The sequence below is a fragment of the Lygodium microphyllum genome, chromosome 23 (assembly GCF_053477565.2).
Source record: "Lygodium microphyllum isolate KBCC chromosome 23, Lygodium_microphyllum_v1.1.10, whole genome shotgun sequence".
Taxonomy (NCBI): domain Eukaryota; kingdom Viridiplantae; phylum Streptophyta; class Polypodiopsida; order Schizaeales; family Lygodiaceae; genus Lygodium; species Lygodium microphyllum.
This window is the reverse complement of record NC_141157.1, coordinates 96,276,919-96,302,822: the sequence shown is the minus strand read 5'-3', so window position 1 is coordinate 96,302,822 and position 25,904 is coordinate 96,276,919. Positions and strand designations below refer to the sequence as shown.

Below are 25,904 nucleotides of genomic sequence, written 5' to 3'. Positions count from 1 at the left end.
TCTCTGACAATTTAGCCTGTGTGAGAAAGTATCTAAGTGTTTGATGATCCGTTTGCACTACAAAAACAACACCAAGCAAATAGTGCTTCCAACTAGAGAGTGCATGGATCACAGCTAATAATTCTTTCTCATAAATTTGGTAAGTCATTTCAACGACAGAAAGTACTCTACTCTCGTATGCCACAACTTGACCATTCTGCATCAATATAGCACCAATGCTGTTTCCACATGCATCACACTGCACTACAAATGGCTTAGACAGATCTGGCAAAATAAGTACTGGATCTGTAGTCATTTTTTCCTTCAAACATCTAAATATTGATTTCTCTTTGTCAGTCCATTGCCATTTGACATCCTTCTTTTCAAGCGTATGTAAAGGAGAAGCAATCTCTGCAAAGTGTCTTACAAATCTTCTGGAGAATAGGCCAAGAACACTGCGGACATCATGAACAGTTTTCAAGTCTGGCCAAGAGACAATTGCTTCTATCTTTGCAGGATCCATCTTCACACCATCTTTAGAAACTATGTGCCCAATGAAGTGAATCTCTTCCAAAAAGAATTCACTCTTCTTACCATTAATGAGCAATCTGTTACGCTTAAGCTCATTAAAGATTGCAACTAGGTGTTTTCTATGCTCCTCTTCATTCTTTGAAAAGATAATTATATCATCAAAGAATGTGCCAACAAAACTTTGATAAGGGCGGAAAATCCTATCCATCATCCTGTTAAACGTAGCAGGAGCATTGGTCAATCCAAACGGCATGACTAAAAATTCATAGAGACCAAATGTCGTTTTAAAAGCAGTATTATGGATATCCTCTGGCTTGATTCTGATCTGATGGTATCCACTTTTAAATCTATCCTGCTAAACATTCATGCTCCCTGTAATCGATCAAGAATGTCATCTATTCTCGGAATCGGAAACCTATTCTTGATCATGTTCTTATTCAAGGCTCTGTGGTCAATACACATTCGCCAAGAGCCATCCTTTTTCTGAACTAGCAACACAGGTGAACAAAACGGCGAAGAACTACTGGGCTGAATTAGTCCTTTCTCTAAAAGCTCATTAACCTGTGCCATAATCTCTTTTTGCTATGTTGCACTAACCCTGTACGGTGGCCTATTAGGCGGACTAGTCCCTGGAATAAGATCTATGGTATGATCTTCGGGCCTCTCAGGGGGCAACTCTCTTGGTAACATATCTGAGAAACAGTCACTGAATTTATCCAAGAAAGCCCTTCTACTTTCATCTAGTACAGACACATTACTATCAACTTCATTAACTTGCTTTGTAAAAACCAAGTACGTTGAAAAATGATTTTTCATTACAGAAGTAATTGCAGAAGTAGAAACAACTGGGATAGACTCTCCTTTAAGCTTCACATCTAACACATGAGTCTTACTCCTATGTATAAGAGTAATCGTTCTATTATAAGTATCCAAGATAGCATGCTTCCTGTGGCACCATGGGATACCCAATAGAACATCACAACCCTCTAGAGGCATAATATGGAACTCCTCTGTGTCCACATAGCTTTGAATATGCATACGAAGTTTCTTAAGAATGGGGGTGCAGGTTCAGTATGTCCTGGGCATGCCAAATCAGCCTGTCCAACTAGTCCCATTTCCTTGGGACGTATACCCAATTTAGCTGCCAATGTTGGTGAGATAAAGTTTGCACGAGCTCTAGGATCAAAGAAAATAAGCACTGTGGAATCTCTGATCTTTCCCCAAGCTCTGCACAATTTTGTAGCATCATCAACTGATTGATCTTCCACCATATCAGGCACTAAGCCAATGCTGGGCTTCTTTTTACTTGGTGTATCTTTTTTCTCCGCATCTTTAGAAAATTGCTGTGGGCACTTAGAAGCAATATGGCCTTTCTGTTCACAAATAAAGCATTTTCCAGCCATCTTTAAAGGCTTTCTTTTCTTCAAATGTTTTGCTAAAAAGTGGCCTCTTTTGTCCTTTACCCCGTTTAAAAGAAGCCTGAGGTTGCTGCTGAAATCTTTTCTTCCAAAAAGACTTCTTTGTAAAACTGGTCCTTTCTGGAAATTGCTTATTCTTCTTGCCAGGATTCTACTTAAACCGAGAATCCTTCTTTTCAGTGCCTTTAAAGCTGTCAGCTTTTCCTTTCAACAATGCATTTGCCACACCAGCATTTTCAATTAACTGTTGCATATTTGTAACCCTAGTCTTGGTACAATAATCCCTGATGGCTTCGGGCAAACTGCAACAGTACTTTTCAATTTGTTCTGACAGGGGCATTGTCCTGTAAGAACTCACGGGCAAAAGTGCTTCCCAAAATTTCTAATTGTACTCTTCTGAATCTGTACAATTTGCCGCGTCCAATTTATGCCATGCAATCATGACATCTACTTCAAACGTGTTAGTTAACCATGAGGCTGCAAACAACTGTTTGAAATGAACCCAAGTGGCAGGTGCATATCCTTGCATCAACACTATGTTCCACTACTGCAAAGCATTACCTTTCAAAAAAGTTGCAGCCTTCCGCACCTTAGAAGTCTTAGTAAAATTCCCTCCTGTGTAAGCTGCATCAAACTGCTGTATAAATGTCAAAGCTTTCAGCTTATCTTGCATACCACTGAAGGTTTTAAACTTTATTGCATGACCACCCTCTTTATAGTCTTTAGGCTTTGCACTTTTTGGTGTCAGGTTGTCATAGATAGGTGGTTGTAAAAAGGGGACTCCCTTAGGTGCATTATCAGCATTCATTTCACCTGTCTTAGCTGCCATATGCCCACTAGGCTAAGAAAAACCAGCGGTTGCATTTTGTACTCCAGGCATCAAATAAGGACTCTGCAGAGTCTCATAACCGGGCTGTAGACCAATATTAGCATAAAGTGGGTTCATTGCCTCAATAGGCATCATTCCTAGTGGCCCTCTAGGCAAGTATCCCTGATAACCCGTGGGTAATCTAGCCATTGCTTGAAAAACTGACCCACCACCAAAGTAACCAGGATAAGTAGCAAATTGAGGAGGAATGGTCTGCTGTGCCACTTGTGCATAACTGCCTTGACCATTCACTCCCTGATCCTGTGCTTGTGCTTTTTGTTGCACTGGACTTGTCTCCATGTTTGGTGTCTTTTCCACATGCTCACGCACATTAGAGGTTTGCCTTTTTGAGCGCTCCATGGTATGATGTGATGACTCAGCTTGAGAATCCTCATTATGTAACTTAAAATTTTTTTGCATCCAAGGATTCTTTACCAGCTGTTGGAAAGAGCCAACCATACTGAGGAGTTGTGCCATAAACAAGTCCTGTTCTTGCTCCTCATCATGTGGTTCAATCTCGGTTCTAGAAGGTGCTGACACCTGTGCACCAATACTCTCTCTTTGGTGTCTATGAGCAGAAGAAGAACTCTCTTCTTCATGGGGGAGTTTTCCTTTGCCTTTATCCATGTCTGCAATCTCTCTCGTCTTGTAATCTTTGTAAAACCTGTGTATGGCCTTTTCACCCAAAACTGTCCGAGCTTAAATTCTTACAGAAAAGAATTCATATCCTGGGGATGGAACCATGCAACCGGTCTAGGACTCACAAAAAGCAGTAGTTCCTTCAATTAACACCTGGACTTTACATACATACACATAAACAGACACCTCTCTCCCTCGCTCAACACCAGATTGGCCCCGAAGACCGGCGCCCCTCTCGGTATTTCTTTATCAATTAAAAGATAGAAAATTACAAAAATGATAATGTTCCAAAATACATAACGTGTAAATAGTTGGTTTTCATCTCTTCTAAGTAAATCCCAGCTGCATAGGAATAGTACAGCATGTCCAAATCAACATCCCTTACTGTCCAGCATGTGCAGAATTCACTGTTCTTACTGTTCAGCATGAGCAGAGTTCACTGTTCTTACGATTCAGCATGTGCAGAGTTCACTGTTCTTATTCAGCATGAACAGAGTTCACTATTCTTATTTCAACTGTTCTTACGATTCAGCGTGTGCACAGTTCACTGTTCTTATTCAGCATGAGCAGAGTTCACTGTTCTTACGATTCAGCATGTGCAGAGTTCACTGTTCTTATTCAGCATGAGCAGAGAAAACACAAAATTGTACCTTCGATGGAATCAATCCATCATGCAAAGCATTTCTTCTGAGAATAGAGAGAGAGGTGATCAGAGGGAGCAAGCTCTACCTCCGTGCTTGAGTCAGAGACGTAGAAGTACTCTCCATGGCTGGTTTTCTTGCAGCAATCAGCCCTCAGCTCCTCCAAACTTCATTCTCGCATCTGCCCCTTATGTCTATTACGTTTTTTTTAATGCTCTCTCTCTCTCTCTCTTTTGGGAATTTGTGCCACATGGCATACATGTAACAATTTTCCCGTTTAAACCTTCCGGTCTAAAATTCTCCATGATCGGTGCAAAATTTGACCTCGGCGCAAACCAAAGAATTAATCCTCGTGTAAAAACGAAGACAATGGCGCGAACAGATTCTGGGGTCCAAAAATAGTAACTCCCTAAATTTTAGGGATGGTGACCCCTGCATTCCTCAAGTTGTTCTGAGCAACTTTTATCATTGCGGCCTAATCAAAAAGTGTAATGTGGCTACAGTGACTTTTATTCCGTGAGCATTCTCACATGTGCATCTTCTATCTTGGCCAGGCTCGTTGTCCTGCACCATCTCTAGTGGCTAAGCACACAGTCCCAAACCACTGGCATTCTATTCTTCAGTGCCCATTCAATATGGAACTGGTCCTAAGGCTCAGACAAACCATTAGTCCAATTTGTCCCAATGGCTGCCTCTTCTGGCCATGCAAAGATCCCGCTTATTCCAAGAGAACTCTGGGGGTAAAAAGCAATAGCAGCAAAAGAAAAGAAAAATAAAATATTTATATAAGCAAATAAGAAAAGCAACTATAAAAAGTATCACCACCTGGTGACACTTGAGACTAAGGGGCCACCAATGCTACATCAAATGGATCCTGTGTAGAAGAATCCTTCTTCCAATAACCTGTCTTACCATAGATGTGGCAAGTAGACTCCTCGTCCATTTTCTTATCATCCTTTTTCTTCTACTCCTTCCCCTTCTTTTGGAAAGCTTGAGCTATAAAAGCCTCAAATTTCTTGGAATTAGTACCCTTCAATTGCTCCTCTTGATCCAAGTCCATATGAACTAGCTCCTCCCACTTAAGGGTCTCTGTCCGCCCTAAAGCAACCAAGGCCGAATAGAATGCACTAAATCTAGGGGGCAACTGCGACAACAAAGTAATCACCATGTCCTTAGAGGTAATTCCCTTGCATGCATACTAAGATGTATATGTAACTATTGATACTTATTTACATGCTTGCATATGGAAGCGGACCTGTTTGGGTTCAAAGTGCATATTTGCACCTCCAAATATACCCTTGTTATTACAATCATCCTATTGTAGAGTTGGTCTAACTCTAGCCATATCTCACGGGCATTGGTTAGATGTTCGATATGAGCAATCATGGCTGATGTGCAAGAGAGCAAGAGGAAGGAGTGAGTGTGGGCATTTAGCTTATCCCAATGAGCACGTACCTTAGCTCACTCTGATTTCTCATCCTTAGAAAGTATGGAAGAATCTTTCATCGCCAGGGATGATCAATAGACTCAATCACAAGCTTCACCGATACATACGACTCCAAGATTGCAAGCATCATCACCCACCAAATGCGGTACTTCTCTCTATCTAGCTTTTGATCCTGTTGAATAATCAATAGTACCGGGACCTTGTGGTCCATGATAGCTGAAACTCCATATCAGATTGGAAAGACATGGTGACTCAAATCGCATGCCAAGAAAATGGATAGCCCCCTCTTAACTCTGGAAAGGTAGCTTGCTAGGGCTTTCTTCACTCGTCCCAACTTGTCTTAACAAGAGGCAATCAAAATCTGTAAATTGCTGCAAAAGGTTGAAAATGCAGCCTTTCCTCCTTCCTAGACAGCAATTCCTGCACAAAAACAGCAAATCAACTTTGTTTCCCATGTGTCTTTGCTTGCTTCAGCCTTGTGTTGATGTGCAGCCCTCCCGCTCGCCCTTATACGCTGAAAATGCAGACTTGGTGTCGCATTGAAACTTGCTCTTCAAATCTGCCCATGATCAATCAACCCTTTAACACTACTCTAATACCATGTCAAAGTGCAGTGAATGTGGAAGTGTATGACCTGATTGAAAGAAAGAAGTGAACACGGAGAGAGAGAGAGAGAGAGAGAGAGAGAGAAGAATGTTGAAGAGAGAGAGAGGTCGCGATGGTGCCGCCGGTTCGTCCCGCCCTGCCGTCGCCTAGACCTGCGTGCCTGACGACTGCCGCCTGACGATTGCCACCTTCCGCCTGTGCCTGCTTGCTCGCCTGACGAGTGCCGTCTTCCGCGTGTGCCTACCTGCTCGCCTGACGACTGCCGTCTTCCGCCTGTGGTTGCAGAGCAAGCCGCTTCGTTCCGCCCTGCCGTCGCCTGATCCGCCACGTCGACGCCTGAAGACGGCACGCCGTTTGTCTGCACAAACAGGTCTGCCTCGTCCCTGTCTTTTGCTGCCGTCAAGTCGTCTGCGGTGGCCACCAGTCACCGGGATCTGCGCCCTCCGCTACTCGCCTGCCTTCACACGCCCTGTTCGTCAGGGGTTCATCTGCGCGTCTGTTCTGTTCTCCACAGGAGCCCCGTTGCAGTCCTGTTGCTGCAGCCAGGTGGTTCCCTGATTTTGCAGACTTCTCTGTGTCAGCGTGCGGGGCTGCCGCAGCCACATTTACGCCTCTCCCGTGTTTCTCCTGTTACCCGACACCCCGGGTCATCTGCTCGTGTCTGCCCGGTTCTTCGTTGTAGTCCTGTTGCTGCAGCCGGGTGGTGCACCTCCTGATCTGTACACAGAGGGAGAGAGAGAGAGAGAGAGAGCGACGCCTGAACGAGTGCACGCCTGTTCGCCTATGGTCCCCTGCTTTTCGTTCGCGGGCAGCGCTAAGGAAGCAGTATGGCTGGCCTGGATATGGATTTTCTAGACCGGACGGTGGCAGCCCTTGGCCCTGATTCCGATACAGAGGAGCCGGAGGATATGGTGCCCTGCACGGAGGAGATGCCTCCGGGTTCTGAACTGCCGCCTGCGGGCAAACGCTCCAAGCATACTTCTGACGAGCCAATGGGTCCTCAGGAACGTTCCTATGCGCAGGTTGCCTCTGATCCGGTGGATTCGCAGGAGATTGACTGGGAGCATTTGCTGGACTTTGCCAATACTCTGCTTGGCGATTATGTCCAGCACAACACTGAAACTTTTTCTGACGCGGGAACTGATGATGTGCTAGAAGCCACGGTGGACCTGAAATCAGTCTTGTGGTCCTTCTCGGTGTTTTATAACCGTGCAGTTATACTTTTCTTCACTGGCAGGATCCCAGTGCTTTCACATATTCGCCAGTGGATGCACCATTTATTGCAAGGGGAGTGTGTCGAGGAGATCTTCCTTGGACCTCGCGGCTTTTATGAGGTGCTATTGAAATCGGAAACACATCGATCGAGCTGAGCTCCTGTCCAAGCTGCCATTATTCTTTGATCGCTGCTTGGTCCATGTTGTACCCTGGCGCCCTATGGGCGATTTCCAGCATCTGCTTCAACGAGAATGCCTGGTATGGGTGGAAGTGGAAAATTGTTCGGCGGTTTATTGGCCATTGTTGAAGGATGCAATGGCCGTTGTGGGAACAGTGTTGGTGCCCCCAAGCCTCAGGGCTATGAATCGAAATCGTTTATGCATGTTATGGGACACAGCCAGGAAAAGGCCTGCGTGGCTTCGCCTCAATTGTTCTGGCATGCATCCTTTGCATTTTCGCTTAAAATGGGGCAACTTTGCAGGCCACTGCTTTTCATGTGGTAAATTGGGGCATTTCATGGCCGAATGCCCTGAAAGGCAACCGTCTTTCGAGGATGCGCCGGTTGTGCTGCCTAAGGATGACATGGTGCTTGATGCCCCGACACAAGAGGCCCTTCAGCCACCAAATGTCGTGGATAAAGGCAAACAGCAGGTCCTGGGTTTGGATTCTCGTAGCACTGATTGGATTGAGGCACGCCAAAAAAAAGGTAAAAAGTTGGATGCAGGCCTGGCGGATCCTGGGCCTAATACTTCACAGGATTCCGTGCGCACGTATATGCGCCGGAAAGAAATGCTCACTTCACAGCCGGCTGCGCGTACTATGGCCCCATCTGGCCCCCGTAATCAGTCTACAAGGAAAGCCTATATAGACGGCCCCAAGGGCCCACCTGCTAAGCTGGCGTTTGATACAAAAGGTAATGTCATTACACCCTGGGATTGGCGTTATCCCCGCCCCACTCCCAAGGCAGTGGATGTTCCTTCTACCTCTAAAGCAGGTCGCCAGAATTCGTTTGCAGTATTGGCTGATTTTCTGGATGAGGGCGTCCTAGATGCTCTCGCGGAAAAGGTGAAAGCGAGGCAACAGGCGCCTCGTTCCTGACTCCCTTGTTTGAAGATATATGAAGATAGCCACGTGGAATGTGCGAGGCATTTGCTCTCGCCATAAGCAACATGCCATGTGGACTGTCTTGCATGAGAACCAGTGGGATGTATTGTGTGCAGTTGAGCACAAAAGTCACGTTGAAGCAGGGAAAATTGTGGATTGTCATGGCTTCCGTCTGTTTTATGCAGGGACACATGCTACGTACTATTCGGGCGTGCTGATGATTGTCCATGAGAAATACCAGCCTGTTCTTGTCAAAAATGATGTGCAGGGCCGCTTTCTGGTCATCGAAGTCTTATTTGAAGGAGAGATTTTATGGTTGCTGGGCCTCTATGCTCCGAATGATCCCGCATCCCGACGGGATCTCTGGTTGACTTTGCAGGGCTCCATGTCACTTGGCCGAAGGGGGTTTTTGATGGGAGATTTCAATATGTGTGTTGACTCTTCTCAGTCCACTTCAGGACATTCGGTAATGGATACGCCGAAAAGCCGGGTGTGGAATTCTTTTGCTTTGCGCGTGCTTAAGCAAGATCTTTGGTCGTGGCTTCACCCTTCTTTTTCAGGCTTTACTTTTCATTCCGCACAATATGCAACTACTTGGTCGCGGTTGGACCGAATGTATATCATGCAAGGGGATGATTTTCTGCCCGAGATGCTGGAAATGAAGGTCTTGCAGCAATATGCGTTGTCGGACCATTTCCCCCTCCAGCTTGAGATGCGGGCACAATCTATTGCACCTTTTATGCAGTTGCTGGATAGGCTTCCTTTACGTTTCAACTCCTCTTATTTAAAGCATCCCATTTTTCAGGGCTATATGCAGCAATTGATTGAGAGGTTCTTATTGGACTTCGCCTAAGACGGCCTGGCTGCATTTGCCCGGCTGCTCTCTAATGTGCAGCGGATTGCTCACCAGTATGGGATTCATCATGCCTCTCTTTGCCGGCGACGTCGACATGCAGCAGAGGACTTACTGGCTTTGGTCCATTCCTTGCTTGTGGATTCCCCAGATGATGATTTTCTGCTGTCACTGGAAAGGCGTTTGGCCCATCTTATTCAAGTCTTTCAGTTGAAATCTTATCAGCAGGCCATGCTGCATAACTTGACTGACACATTGCAAGATAGTGCCTGCTAGTCTCATAAGTTCTTTCGCGCCTTGCATGCTTCTCCGGCTCGCGAAAATATGACTCGACTCCAGGATTCGGAAAGTCGCATGGTCACTGATCCGCAGACCATTGTCACTATGTGCAGAAATTATTTTATGGAACTTCTTGGTTCTTCTCCCTCGCCTTCTAGCCAGATTACGCATGCCCGCTCGGTCTTCTATCATCTGGTCCGCCAGCAGATTCCACTTGATATGCAAGCCACTTTGGAGGCGGATATTTGCGAGGAGGAGGTCATGGATGTTTTGTTGCACCTGCCGAAGGATAAAAGTCCTGGTTGGGATGGTCTCACTAATGAATTCTTTGAGAACTCGGCCACGCAGTTGGTGAAGCCATTGGCGGTCATGTGTCAGCAGGTTTGGGAAACAGGGGTCATGCCTTTCTCATGGAAACAAGGCCTTATCAAACTGATTCCCAAGGTCCCTTCGCCGTCAAAGCTGCAACATTGGAGACCAATTTCTTTGATGGGCTCGATGTATAAAATCTTCTCCAAAGTGCTGGCGAATCGGCTTCACAAGCACCTTCCAGCTATTGTGCATTCTCTCCAATACGGTTTCATCAAGGGCCGCAACATTCTGCATAATATCTTGAATGTGCAAATGGCTATTGACTATGCGCGGCACTCCAGTCAGGAAGTGGTATTGATTCAATTGGACTTGGAAAAGACGTTTGACTATGTGGACTGGTCTTTCATTGCAGATCTCATGTCTGCTATGGGCTTTGGTACCTGGATGTCCCGATTGATCTACACCATTAGTGCTACGGCTTCTTCAAGAGTTATGCTCAATGGTGGGGTTACAGAGCCATTTGTCCTTGCACGCTTGGTCAGACAGGGTTGCCCTTTGAGTCCTCTCTTCTTTGCCCTGGCGACTCACCCGGTCCTTTCAATGTTATCCTCAATGGCGGCTTCTGCTCAGCTGGTAGGATTGTCTCTTCATTTGGGGCAGCACTTCATTAGCCAATCTTTGGCTGATGACACCTTTATGATTTTGCGGGCAGACAGGGACAACATTCGAAAGGCATTAGATGTTTGGACGCTCTTTGGTCAGGCCTCTGGTCTTCGCATCAATGCCTTTAAGTCGGCCATTCTCAGTTGCACGGAGCCTAATATACAGTCATTAGGCTGGCAGGGCCAGGTGGTTTCCCGTGGATCCATTGTCAGGCATCTTGGATACCCGTTGGGAGTGGATGTACGGCCAAAGGACCTACTGGAGTGGATTTCACAAAAACTGGCGGCGAAGTTTATGTATTGGAAGTCGCAAGCGTGGCCTTTTCATGTGCGCCTTAAAGTGGCTCAGACAATTATGCTACCAATGTTAACTTATTTCCTGCCATTGCTGCCGTGGACGCCTACTACTTTGAAGGCTCTCACTCATCCCATTCGTTTCATGCTATGGAAGAAGGATTCCCTGCAGGCAGGCATTTCATGGATTTCATGGTCACATACATGCACCCCTAAACGCATGGGTGGTGGTGCTATTTTGGATGCAGAAACTCATATGTTGGCTCTTCGTTGGTCTCTTTTTCGTGCTATGTGTGTGGATCATCACCCGTGGACCATCATAGCCCGTTATTTTCTTGAGGACGGCGGGCTACGCCATGGTAACACACGGCTTCGGGCCTCCTGGTGGCATGTCCTTAATGCTGACTCTCGATTTTCCAGTCCCTCTTCTTCTTTGTTACTGCACTTGGTCGGCTCTTGGAAAGTGGTGCTCCAAAAGGCCCGTTGGCATCCAGTAGGGGACCGCTTGCAGACTAACTCCTTTCAGCTGGAATTGTTGGCAGTATCCAGATTACTTTCATGGGAAGACAAACATCAGCTCAGACCGAGATTTAACCGCATGGCCCGTTTAGGTGTGACGTCGATTGCGGATGCTACCCTTGCCACTCGCAATGTCCTCGCATCGTTTCGGACTGCTAGGAGACTCTTCAGGATCCCGCCCGGATACCGTGGTTTATGGGAAAAGCTTTTGTTGGAGCTTCAGGGTAGGCAACCCTTTCCTGCCCTGGCTGTGGATCGTCCTTGGCAGGACTGGGACCTTGCAGGCCGGTTGAGTCTGGAAAAGGCCTCTACTAATCAGGTGTATCATCTTCTCATTCAAGATCATCATTGGCTGGGTCTGAAAGCTAATACTGTTTGGGGACTGCGGAAATCGATGTCATGGTGGCAGGCGACGCTGATGGAGGGCTGGCGGAATAAGGCACCTTTCAAATGCAAAGTCTTTCTTTGGCGGGTAATGATTGGTGGTCTTCCTCTTGCCTCGGCCCTTTCCAAGCGTCGAATCTCGAATGGCAATTGTTTCTTCTGTACCACTACTGCGGAATCGGCCCGACATCGTTTTCTTTCTTGCCCGCTCGCCAAGAATATCTGGTTACTCTTGTCGCAAATCTGGCGCGCGGTGGTGGGGTCCTCACTAACTCCTTTCGATTGGGTTTTTGTGCGCCCAAAGTACCCCACACCGCCACAGTTACATATGCAGATCTTATTTCACTTTTTCAGATACTGGGGATGCTGGCACATTTGGACAACGCGCAATGCTTTTCTCTTTGATTCGGCCTCTAATGTACCGAGACATATTGCCAAGCTTAAAGGGCTCTTGCATTGGCAGCTAGATCTCATTCGACACTCCGACTTGCTCCCTCGGGAGGATTTGCATCCCTGGCATATGGCAATTACCTCTGGGTCGTTGCCATGATTGGTGTAACCTTTTTAGTGCATTAGTACGGGGATTTCCCACACGTTGGCCTAGGGCCCTCGTGTCTCTTGTAATCATGTAATCATGTAATCTTGTACCTTTTTTCGTAATTAATACAATTACCTTTTACAAAAAAAAAAAAGAAGAATGTTGAATACTGCAATGAATGTATGCTGAATATAGAAGGCGGTATGTACAAAGGGCTATAAGAGTATGATCAGCCGGAGCACTCTCTCAATTTGCACAAAACAAAGATGATCATGACCAATGGAAGGCCTGCCCTAAATTAGGCACAATAATAAAATAAACATGACCAGGTCAGCCAGTAAAAACTGGCCAGTTGCTACATAAACTGGCTGACAGCACAAAAGCAATAAAATAATGCTGTGAAATAATGCTGCCTACTACATGGCACACCTGCCCGTCCTGCCCAACCTGATGTACCTGCCCAAATTTCTGGCAGCTACAAAATTGCTGCCCAACGTGCCCCTGTACATGGTAGGACTGCACAAATTGCTCTAAACTGACCTGATCCTGACTGTGCCTGTCCTGGAGGTGACCAAATCTCCAACACCATCATCATCAAGCCCTAGCACCCTGCATTTTTGCATCAGCCCTCATCACCCTATTGCCTAGCCTTTACAGCACTAGCCCTCATCCATCAGCGGCATCCTCTCCTACTTGGCGACCTGTTGCAGCTACTAGCAACATCATCTTTATGTGACATCATCCAAACTACTGTCCTGGCCTGTTTTGCTGTGTTTTCAGCTTGGTAATCTGCTGCTGCAGCCCCACACTCTTTGACAGCCTCCAAACAGCTTTGTTTCTACTCTCCTGCACCCCCTGCTGCTGGTTGACTGCATCTAGTGGCTTACCTTGCTGTTTCAGAATTTTGACATCCACAAGACTGCTGCATTTGCTGATTTCCTGTACCCCTCAGCCTTGGAGACACCATCGCCACATTCAGCATCAAGGGTGGTTTGCTGCATTCAAGATCCATCCCATAGGACAACACTCTCCTTCAGCATTCCTCAGCCTGCTCCCAAAGACAGTAGTTGTTCTACCCCTCAAGCACTCTAATTGTAGTCCATAATCTATAGCATCAATTTGTCCATTGAGGACTCTTCTTAATTCTTCATTCACTCTCTACCCTTCATTTGTTAGATATGTTGTCACAAGCTCTGTATATTTTCTACAAATGCTAGTGTTTCCTCACATGGTATTAGAGCTAGGTACCTAAAACAACTGAATCGCTGTGAGTACTAATTTTTGCAAGAGCACACATAGACTAACTATGCTGTCTCAGGCCAACTCACCAAAGTCATCAGTGATCACCAACAAAGCATTTCTTTTAGGATGCATCCAATAAAGCATCGGTAACCTCATTGACTGTTTAGGATGTCTCCAAGGTTATAGTAATAGTGCCATGATGAGTAACTTTGTCCTACCATCCAAGCTGTAAAAGTGTTACTTTGGACCACTCAAAAGGGCTGATTTCTGCATATTAACAGCAGCCCTGAAGCCAAACCAAGTAGTTTCCATGCATCCGTAGCTCTCTCTACATTTCCATGTCTGCATGTAAATACCTAAATGAATCATCAGTAAAAGCCTGCCCCCTGTAGCAAGAATTTCAAGCCCACAATTTGGCCATCAAGTGCCAATCTATCCAATAGAGAAAGCATAGCATTACAAACAGGCATTAGACTAAGCAACCACATTGCTACTCAAAGTATAAATAACTTTTAACTTTGAAACCTGTAGCTTGCATAAGCTCAGTCAGAGATGACTAGCTAACATGATGATATGCTTTTTCTATATTTAGTTGAACGGTTACCACCTTTTGATTTCAAGTCTTAGCATAGTCAATATTAATCTGCACATAAGGATATCACACAATGTATTCTGTCCATTGATAAATCCATACTAGTGTGCATGAATAAGCGATGAAAAGTCAATGCAGCCTATTCCCCAAAACTTTGTGAAACATCTTTTATATCGATCCATCAAGAAAATAGGGTGATACTGACAGAGATCAATGGAGAAAGGGATCATAGCAAAAAGGTGAAGAATCCCAATTTGCAGTCACTTGACATACAACCGCTGACCCCCCACACCTAAAAAACTTTGCAATAGGAGTCTTCAATTCATCTGCATATTTGGTGGAGAAACCATTGTGAAACCATCCCAACAAGGCTCTTAGATGCACCAAAATGTGCTCCACATCTTCGTAATTAAAATCAGAATCTGATATTGGAACCATCCATTAGAGACAAATCACCAAATGAAATAAATGTTGTCAATCTACAATGAGAAGTGGAACTAAGCACTCACACAGATCGTCAAGCAAGGACATTCTTCAAACGCCTTGTGTGCAAGAAGCAGCAAGACTACTTGGTGAAAGCAGAGGCAGAGATATATCACCTATTTTTGTGAAGGGATACCAAGGAGTGCATGGAAGATGTTTCATGAACGACAACCCCCCATACAGATTACATCATCATATGTTGGCTTGACTATGGAAGATAGCTATATGATCTGCCAAGACATCCACCTATGCAGTCTCCCATAGGCTTGTAGGCCAATCACAGGGATCTTTCTTCACCTAGAAAGTGGTTAGAGATGCGATTTATAGATTACAAAATGGGAGGGCATAGGATGAGGATGGGCTAGTGGCAAAACATTTCTCACATTCTTGCAACAAACTAGCAGCCATACTAGCCATATGTTCAACAGAGCAATATGTGAGGGCTTCCCTATGAGCTGGTCAGACAACGCTACAATTCCACTCTTTAAGAGTGGTGATCCTTTGATCCCTAGCAACTACAGGACTATCACGATCGGCCAAAATATATGGACCTATATTGGAGTATGAACTTAGTGAGTGGGCTGAGATGTAAGGCAAGAGAGCTCAAGAACAAGCAGGATTTAGACGTGGATATACCACACTAGACCATATCCTCACACTCAAAGCCATTATTAAGGAGGGCCGCGTCAAGACGAGAAGATATATTGGTGCTTTGTAGATTTTTGCAAAGCTTTTGATACGGTGTCTCGCACACGCATTATGTAGAGACTGCAGAACATTGGAGTACCAAAGGGTATGCAATGGGGTATCTATGCATTATATGAGACAGTGACATGTCATGTACTGGCACCTGGGGGGTTATCAGAGAGAATTGACAATACCATAGGAGTGAAACAAGGATGCACGTTTCCCCCACATTGTTTGTTTTATATATAGATAAAGAATTTAATTACATTGACTAAGGAGGAGGAGCTAGAGCCAACCTAGCAAGGGTGCTGATACCGATATTATTGTATGCAGATAATATTGTTCTCATTTCGGATTCACTAGAGGGATTGTAGCACCACCTAGAGCTTTGCATGCCTTTTGTAGAGACAAAGACCTCACACTAAACCTTGGGAAGACCAAACCATGTTGACAAGATACTCTCCAATCTTGTCAGACCATGCCCTAGGTGCTTGCTTCAACCCCCATAGAGTGCCTTCTTTAACCTTCAATACTTCACCAGCATGGGTGACTAGATCTATGTATCAATTCACATTTGGGGGAGACATTGTGAAGCATGTGAGGGAAAATGTCTATTTGGGAGTCATGCAGCACTAGGGGCACTTGAGAGTCAATGTACTCACATACAATTCCAAGAGCCTTGCACCAAAGAATGGTTGTTTAATACCCTAGTCACACCTACACTACTATATGGAGCAAAGGTATGGGGCTACAACTTGTATCACAAGCGTCTTAGCCTACTCATTGATCAAACTGGAATAGAGAGAGATTATTATGATGGTTGGGATAGCATGGAAATGCCATTGATTGTGATGACAACACGAATGATTTACACAAATGTATGTGTGCATCTTCTCAAGGGCATATACATGTGTGTTCTTGTTGTGAGGTTGTGGAAACCATCAATTGTCGACTCATCTCTCTTTTTGGTTCTCTTCAAGTCATATTCTACCAAACACAATAGCAGTGGCACATAAGTCAAATAGGTTTAGTTCATTTTTGAAATGCAAATTTTATGTAGATAAAGGTGTAATGAGAGGACCAAGGTATGATGAGAGTTGCAAGAAGCGGATTAGAATCTGGGAAGTAAAAGAGAATGGGAAGCCCTCCATCCTAGATCTTCAAGATAGTGACCTTTTGGTATAAATTTTGGGAGCTTCCACGCCATAAATACTCCAAATTGGCACTAACTTCATCTAGATAACTAGCAACGGAGGGCAAAAAGAGCTATTGGTTTTCATAGATGACTATTTGGATGAGCCTACACAGTTTGGATATGTTTAAAAACACAGATCTAGAGCATAGCACTGACTATGGAGGATGGAAGTCGATAACAAGACTCATAGTGACATAGACAAGAGGACAAACTATTGCTCAAGTGAATTAGGTTCCAAGATGTAGGCTTGGACTCATAAACACAATCTTGAGCTGACCATGACAGAGACACAAAATGAAGTACAAAGTACAAAATAGCATTGCTTGGAAAAGTGAACCAAGTACATATCTTTATAGCTTTTCAGCTTCTCCACTCTCCTCATTGTGCATATGGGATTTGGGACATCTCTTCCTGAAGCATACATCATTTGTTATTTCTCAACATCCCCCCTCAAATGATGAGTCCCTACACTTGCTGGCTTTTTCCCCTCCTACATGATAACATGGCCAGGAAGACTAACTCACAGGCAGCCTAGTCAAGTTAAAGTTTGAGACTTTACATCTTTGGCAAGGGTTTTTACAAAGCAAATCCACTATGGGAACAAATTTCTTAGAACAATTTGTCAGAGTTGTTGATGGTAGCGGAAGCATCATCATCTTCTTCTTCATTCATGAATTGACTTTGGTGGTGGTCATTCTACATCTGCTGTGCTCTTTTCTTATGAAAACATTAACTGGCAATATGGCCAGTTTGACCACAATAATGACATGTCATCCAACTTTTGTTGTCAGTGTTAAATCCTCGACCTCTTCCTTTGGCTCCAGTAGCTCCTTTGGTGTATAGAAGATTTTCCCTTGAGCTGGTCTCTTTTACATCTTTGCTTTTAAATTTGCTTTCTCCATCAAGCAGTGAGTGCTCAATGTCTTTGAGTGAGAGATTAGGAACATTACTTAGTATTGAAACAAGGTTCTCATACGGTTCATGATTAACACTGGCAAGTATCTTTTATATCCAACTTATAAAACTGCATAAGTAATTTTACCTTCGAGTTCTTTGCTTGGGTACCAAACATCTTGTCAAGTTCCTCCCAAGCGGTTCTAGCATCTCTAATGCCAGAGATATAATGTAGTACATCATCACTTAGTCCCCAGGCAATGATGCCTAGTGCCTTGTTATTCATCTTCTTTCATTCTTTGGTTTTTGATGAAGTTACTGCAAGGATTCCACTTTCTGAATCTTCTTCCTTGTCATCTCCATCATTTGTATCACCTTCATCATTTTCAAAGAGATCCCAGAGGTCTTTCCTCAGGAGGTGGTACATGGTCTTTTCCTTCCAGGCATGGAAACCTTCTCCATTAAACTTTGCTATTTGCTCAAGTTCTACCATGTTGATAAGCTTCAATTATTCAGCAAAAGTGTTATATTTCGATGTGTCAAGAGACACAAGTGCAAGGTAATGTGAATGCACTCTATAGTATCAAGAGATACTATGTTTGGTCTTTAAGCTTGACTCTTCTTCCTTCTTAATGGTGATTATTTGATGCTTGTCTTTTCCTTCAACTTGAGTCCTTGCTGGAAACTAAGCTGGGAGCTTAGATCAGAGTGGCAAAACCTTCCAATGGAGTGAGATGGAAGAGGAGCTTGATGATGATATTTAATTAAATATTCCAAGTCTTCCAAACACTCCACAAATGTCTTCTCCTTGATGTTTATCACTGAGTAAGTCAGTGAATCAGAGTGGCAATAGGTTGGTTTGAGTGTCAAAAGAGAGAAAATGAAGTGAGTTTGTGAGCTTGAAGCTCAAAAGGATATGGCTTCTGTTAGGGTTAAACAGGCCGATTGGTTTTTCGCTTGTAGTAGGAGTTGTAGTGCATCTTTTGAAGGACCCTCAGGTGGTGAGATAGCTCATACAATGGGCTTCAATTTCCCTATAGCTACAAGCTAGATCATGGCCCACATGAGTGGCAGGAGTTGTACGACAGCAAACAGGGCAGGGAGTTCCAATTTCTGCAATGTTGGAGCTGCAGAGCAACAATGTCATCGATTGAGGTGCCAGGAGGAAGTGCCTAGAGCAGAGGAAGATATCTCCAAAAGGAATCACTGGAAGATATGGCCTGTAGAGAGAGATCTAGAAGCTCCAAGGTGGGTAGGTGTAGTCTGGCTATGGCTGCCACAAGGTCAGGCTCAGATTTGAAGTTGAAACTGGAGACCTAAATGTGAGTTGGTTAGAGATCACCAGAGGTATAGGGAGACTAGAGAGTCAAAGTATGAGCTATGCCATGCCCAACTGTGCTCTGATACCATGTTAAAAAACACGGATCTAGAGCATAGCACTGACTATGGAGGACGGAAGTCGATAACAAGACTCATAGTGACATAGACAAGAGGACAAACTATTGCTCAAGTGAATTAGGTTCCAAGATGTAGGCTTGGACTCATAAACACAATCTTGAGCTGACCATGACAAAGACACAAAATGAAGTACAAAGTACAAAATAGCATTGCCTGGAAAAGTGAACCAAGTACATTTCTTCATAGCTTTTCAGCTTCTCCACTCTCCTCGCTGTGCATATAGGATTCAAGACATCTCTTCTTGGAGCATACATAATTTGTTATTTCTCAACAGGATATTAACCGCCTTCCACCTTTTGACGACAACCTTGACTACCCTACACTTTCTCTCAGTCGATCAGAGCTGAACTAGGTGATCAGAGTTGATATCTTGAGAATTGAGATAATAAGGACATGGACCCATCCACCACTCCCTCTCGGACCAAGGATGGAGTTCTGTCGAAGTCACTTCTTGTGTCTCACTGATAATGGATTCACTATTTGGCCACCATACATCAACACCCATCTCTCCTATAGTATACAGGCTGCTATTGGACAGATTTGCACCTCCTCTCATAGGCTATAGATGCAAACAGGCAGATGGACAAATACTCCGACAGAGGATAGGACTTGCTAGCTTTGTAGCCGAGAGCCTAAGATAGAGCAGCACTACATATGTAGATGTATAGTGTACTATGACATACGAGGACGGTAACACTGCCTCTTCCGTGATGGTTTTGGACCTCTTCGTTGTGTCATGGAGTCACATTGGACCTCCCATTCCACGCTATGGAGTCACATTGGATAGAGCCATTTCACTTTGTCGAGCACAATGACCTTGTCTACTAGGACCACATCCTAGGAGGCCACACTACAGCCAGGGATCAGAGCCATTATTACGAGACACCGAAGACTATCGCCAGGCATATCAATGGAGCAATTAGGGACCACATCATGGCTGAGATCATGTGCAAATCTTGAGCTTAGCTACAGCCTATAGTCTCCACCACAATTTCTATGAATAGTTTCATCAAATTAGGTTTTGTTTTGTTTTTTCTTTTCTTTCTACCAATGAGACAACACTTTCTACTCTAGCATAGTCCCATTGTATAGTTATTCTCACCATTGTTTCATAGACCACTTATTTTAATGTTATCTTCACCTTACTTATGAGATGACATTAGACATGGATGTACTCTAGATTTTGTCTCATGGGCCACATTGGCCTTATGTAGATGTTAATTTGTGTGTGTCCCCTCATTAATGAATAGAAATATTTACAAAGGGCCTTTTGGCCAACCAAGCAAACTCAAGGACAACAAGCACCAACAAAAACCATGGACCTAACTTTATGGATGCTTGCTCTCACTCACACACACACACACACACACACACACTCTCTCTCTCTCTCTCTCTCTCTCTCTCTCTCTCTCTCTCTCCTAATGAAGTGGCTACCCTAGTGGTAAGCCACTTATTTTATTAACCCATTGATTTGGGTTCAAATCTCCCTTTTTCTAAACCTATGCTAAATGACCACGTTCAACTTAACCAACTGAGCTACACCCATATGCTTTCTCTCTCTCTCCCTCTCTCTTTGTGTGTGCCCATCTCTTCCCTCCTTCCTCCCTCCCCTTCCCCAAACATGTTGATTTATTTCTTGAGTCTTTTTCATATTCTAGCATATTTGAGATTCTTGTTCAGTTGTACATGATTTGGAAGTCTGAAGTTTGAAATAGGTCGACAGTCGAGGACCAAATTGTCCAAAAAATCACCGCATGTGATCTATTCGCACCAATAATTAAAGAGTAAGCCTTCTTAGCAACTCCACTTGTTTGAGTTTCAGTCTTAAGCTAAAGTGGCTACAATCAACTCTTTAATGTTTTGTCCACTTTGGTCTGCTCTAGGTGGCAACGGTCACAATCTCTAGCCTCTATGTATTTGTTTAACTCCATAATATCTAGACCACAATCACTGTTTGGACTTAAAATAGGATGAAGGTTCTTTGCAAAGTCTAGGAAGGTGCTTTCTTTAAGAAAATGAACAAAAAATTACTACCCAAATTTGCCACCTTTTGGGTTGAATTACTTCCTGAATGTTTTCCACACTTTGCTTATTAAGGACTTGCCTAACATCCATATAAAACTGAGGTCAATGGGAAATTATTAATTTCAAGCTATCCAACTTATTATATTTCTCATTCTAACATTCACAGATTGGTCAAGGGACTTACAGTAATGTCTATAAAGCTCGGGATCTTGACAGCAAAGAGATAGTTGCATTGAAAAAAGTAAAGTTTGATAATCTGGAGCCAGAAAGTATCAGGTTTATGTTGAGGGAAATTAAAGTTCTCAGGTGGCTTGACCATCCCAACATTGTGAAGCTCAAAGGACTGGTAACGTCAAGAATGTCTTGTAGCCTTTATCTGGTGTTTGAGTACATGGATCATGATCTAGCAGGGCTTGCAAGTTGCCCTGAAATATCATTTACAGAAGAACAGGTGCATTTCTCTACCAGTACCATTATGTGGCAATTCTTATTGATTTGAAGTGTGAAATACTGTTTGTGTCACAGCAGTCGCTCTGCATAACTTAGTGTATTCAACCCTTCCAATGTGTCCTTAAGACCATCATTATCTTACAACTAATTTATATGAATATGGTTTTTCAAAGTAACCGTCACTACTTTTCCAAACAAATCAGAGCAATATACCTGGAAAGATCAAATTGTCACAAGACATCTAAGTATGATAAATAGTTTCTAACATATTTCAGCTTAACTTAATCGGTGGACTTATACTCACTGCAGATCAAATGCTATCTAAAGCAGCTATTGCTAGGACTGGACCATTGCCACAAAAGTCATGTACTGCATCGTGATATCAAAGGTTCAAACTTACTCATAGATGGAGAAGGAATGTTGAAAATAGCAGATTTTGGACTTGCAACTTTTTTTGATCCTGATCATAATCAGGCTATGACGAGCCGTGTAGTGACACTTTGGTATCGTGCACCTGAGCTTTTGCTAGGAGCCACAACCTATGGAGCTGCAATTGATCTTTGGAGTGCCGGTTGCATTTTGGCAGAATTGTTTGCAAGAAAGCCCATAATGCCTGCAAGGACAGAGGTAAATATTAGATGCTCTCTTAGTAGTATGATTTAAATGAACTTTTTCAACATGCATCATCTTGAACATGTGATCTGCATACATCTCTTCTGTTTTTCTTGTAAGGTTTGCTGTGCTAGAAACGACTCTATAGTAGGCCTTCTAGGTAGCATGTCAGCTCCATGTAAGTAACATCAGTGTGCCTCACAGTGATGTAATTTATGTTATTTTAGTGACCTTGACCAGTTGAACCCAAGGCACCACCTTTTTCCTTGTCCATCATGCCAGCTGCTCCTAAAGAAAAAAGTTTCCAAAGGAGTAGTCTTGAATCCTTGACAGGTCAAAAATGAAGTGATTCCTTGTCAATGAAATGCACCATGAAACCCCACCATCTGAACAAATGAAAATCTCTAAGGCTCCTCTTCCAATGCACCTCCATCCAGATATCCAATCATTAGGCTTCTAAGCATGCCAAACTGTAGAAACAAAGAACCAAACATTACGAGCCACAGGGAAAAAATGAATATATGCAATTTGATCTCCATGCAAAGGCATATTTTTCATGGCTGATCTTCCCTTTGTTCAGTTGATCCCCAAGCGGTAGCCCCTCCACATAAGTCTCCATACAAACACCTTCCCCTAGAAAGGTAACTTGGAAGTCCAAGCATTCATCAATGTGGTCCTCCACTGTATGAGAGCTCATTGCTAGTATAACTCCATGTTTTGAGTTTCCAAAATCCCATTTGATTTCTCTATAACCCAACATTTTTTGTGCACCCATATACAATAAGCTGCATTTAAAAGCTACCAATAAGACAAGTGATTTGCTAGGGTTTGTAGAGAAAAAAGAGTGCATGAAAGCAAGTAACGATTGAACTCAGAAAAACACAAAAGAAGAGAGGAGAGAGAACAAAAGATGAAATGAAACTCAATGAACAAACTGAGTATACTAGGTGTGATATAATGGCTGCTCAAAGAGCAGAGGGCTGTCCAACAACCACCTTCTCTAATGGGAGTGGGTGAGGTATGCTGAAGGAGAGTGTTGTCCTTTGGATCACGAATCCCAAATGCAGCAAACTATCAAAACTCGATGCCGGATCTGATGAGGGCAGCCTAGCTAGTTACGATGGCAAAGAGGACAGCCAAATACAACAGTTCCTAATGATGTGGAATGTGTCCAATGCGGCCATGCAGCACTAGGATGATCATGACCAGCAGCCAACTGGAGGCTGATCTGGATGAACAGCAGTTATATGTTTCAGAGTGCACAACGGAAAGGAAAGGGGAAAGCAAACATGGAGAGAAGAAGACTGAATGAACACAAGCGAGAAGGAACAAACTGATTGCAATGGCTGAAAGGCCCGACACACAACATTGAGCGTCAGTGTGAGTGTAGATGGTAGTGTTGGAAGAGAGGGAGAGAGATAGAGTGGAGCAGAAGATGAGCCTCAGCTCATTGTTGTTCTTCTTCCATTATTCTTCCATCATACTAACTGAAAGAGACTTACACACATAGGTATGACCAACCAAGACTAACTGTGGTTAAGTCACTGATTACACCGACTTATTGAATGTCACACACATGTACAACTGTATCTAGCTAATGTCGATCACACACATCAAGATAGACTGACTGAAGAGTAACGGGAGCTTGATATTCTAACACTCCCTCTCAAGCTCAAACCATTTGATAAACTCCAAGTAGTTGTCTGAAGTATATGAACTTTTCTTTACCAAGAGACTTACTAAATATGTCTGCTACGTGGTCTTCAGTCTTCACATGAATCAAGTCAATCTTCCCTGTAAGAACCATTTCTCTGATGAAATGGTAGTGAACCTCAATATGTTTGGACGTAGCATGGTAGTGTTAGAGATCAGCGCCTGTACGGGTACGGGACTGCACAGTCTAGTCGGACTGTGCAGTCGGCTGCACAGTCGGACTGCCACGTGGCAGTCCGACTGTCTGCAGCCCAGTCTCCAGCCGACCTGCCCTGTTTGCGCCCTGTTTTCTGGCTATAAATAGCTGAGGATTTCCACAGTCTCCTACACTTCTCTACTCGCAGATTACAGACCAGTGGCACGCGCAGATTCCATCTCTGTTCGCAGATTTCAGACAGGAGACAGTGCAGACTGCAGCGGACTTCGAGGTGAACAGCAGGTTGCATCATCGAGGTGGAGACACGCAGTCCAGCGCACTGCGCCCGTGTATATATCTGTATATCTTTGTATTCAGCACACTTTATACAGCAGATCTTCATCTTCCACTGTCTCTTTCTCTCTCTTCTCTCTGTGCGTTCTCTCTCTCTCAGTCCTACGCTTCCGCACTGCTGCACTCTGACATGGTATCAGAGCAGTGTTAAAGGGCTGACTGAGCGCAGAACCAACCTGAAGAGGAGTTTCTATCGCGACACAAATTTGCGTTTTCAGCGTTTGAGGGCAGACAGGAGGGCTACGCCTTGGAACAAGGCTGAAGCAAGCGTGGGCGCACAGGAAAGGAGTCCAGGTGGTGGATTTGCTGCTGTTTACTGCTGTTTGACGCGGAGGAAGTTTGAGTTTTCAGCTTTCAAGTGCAGATTTTGCTTTTTCATCGCCTCCGACGGGTGAAGAAGTTTCAGGACGCGGAAGAGCCTTAGCAGGCTGAGTTTTCACAGTCAGAGGGGGCTGCTTTTGCGTTTGTGAAGGCATTACAGGTGAAGATGACTACAGAGATTGACTTGGAGTTCTAGTCGATTATAGACCGGAAGGTGCCTGTCTTACCGGCTCTTCCCGCAGATCAGAAGCTCGATGGCGACAACTACCGCATCTGGCGCGTCATGATGTTGGCCATCCTTGAGTCCTATGATTTGGCGGAGCTTGTACAGGAGGAGATCGACCGGCCCTCGGTAAGAGATGAGTCAAAACTCTCTTCCGATGCTCGTACGGAGTTGGCCAAGGCTCAGTCTCATTGGGACAAACTGAATGCCAGGATTCGTTCCTTTCTTTTTCTATCTTGTACTACAGTTGTGATCGCTCACATCGAGCACTTGACGGTGGCTCGGGAGATATGGCTGGAGCTTGATCAGATGTACAATCGGATGACCCTTATGAAGCGGGTTTCTTTGGAGGTACAGATGCGGACCTTGTCCGTAAATAAGTCTTCTTCGCTGCGGGAGCACATCAACAAGCTAAGGCAGCTTCAGATGCAAGTTCAGAATGCGGGGAAGCCGATTTCCTCCGAAGACATGGCGATCACACTATTGTCCCAGTTGCCGCCACGATTCGGTACATTCTACTCTGCCCTTATTGCTTCGGGGCGAGAGTCTACTCTTCGGTGGGAAGAGTTGGTTCCTATGGTCTTGGACCAAGAGGAACAACTAAAGGGACAGAATGCTTCCAAGTCGGAGGCGCTGACAGGTCAAGCCTCTCAGAAGAAGGGGAAGGACCAAAAGAAGAAGAAGGGGGATAACAAGTCAAAGAAGGACAAGGACAAGGACAAGGACAAAGAATCCACATGTCATATTTGTGGAAAGACTGGCCATTGGAAGAAAGATTGCCCTGACAAAGACAAGAAGGACACCAACAAGAAGGACACAAAGGATTCTGGAGCGGTGGCTGCACCCTCATCAGCTGCATTTCTTCATCTAGCTGTCATTGAGGACTCTTCACCGAATGCTTCTGATGCTGCGATGACGGCTCCCCAGGCTCGAGAGTGGATCGTTGATAGTGGTGCCTCCCGGCACATGACTCCTTCATCAGATGGTGTTGCCCAGTTGCGATCCTCGCGTGGGCAGATTCTCATTGGAGATAGCTCTTCAATATCTATTGTAGGACGCGGTAAGATGCAGCTTATTCCAGATGGACACAGTGGTACCCATACCTCAGAGGTTTTGCATGTACCAGGTTTAGGGTATCACCTCCTGTCAGTTCATAAGATTTGCTCCCTTGGCCTTTTGGTGGAGTTTGACAGTACTACGGTGCGAGTCCTTGATCGTGGGTCGAGGAAG

At 44.4% G+C, this 25,904-nt stretch overlaps 2 protein-coding genes across 5 annotated transcripts in view; one reads left to right on the top strand and one right to left on the bottom strand.

The window, feature by feature from the left end:
- The window catches only part of LOC148016499 (putative serine/threonine-protein kinase At1g54610), a 76,918-nt gene that overhangs the window by 9,191 nt on the left and 41,823 nt on the right, over positions 1-25,904 (top strand). For 3 of the 4 annotated variants that reach the window (XM_087664391.1, XM_087664389.1, XM_087664392.1), the window contains exons 2-3: positions 21,032-21,316; positions 21,625-21,942. In XM_087664391.1, coding sequence (XP_087520517.1) covers positions 21,032-21,316; positions 21,625-21,942 — 603 coding nt within the window. The remainder of the gene's footprint in view (positions 1-21,031; positions 21,317-21,624; positions 21,943-25,904) is intronic. The other variant, XM_087664390.1, reaches the window with a different exon arrangement.
- On the bottom strand, positions 2,770-3,423 carry LOC148016500 (uncharacterized). The gene has a single exon (XM_087664810.1). The coding sequence runs from the start codon at positions 3,421-3,423 to the stop codon at positions 2,770-2,772; it is 654 nt and encodes a 217-aa protein (XP_087520936.1).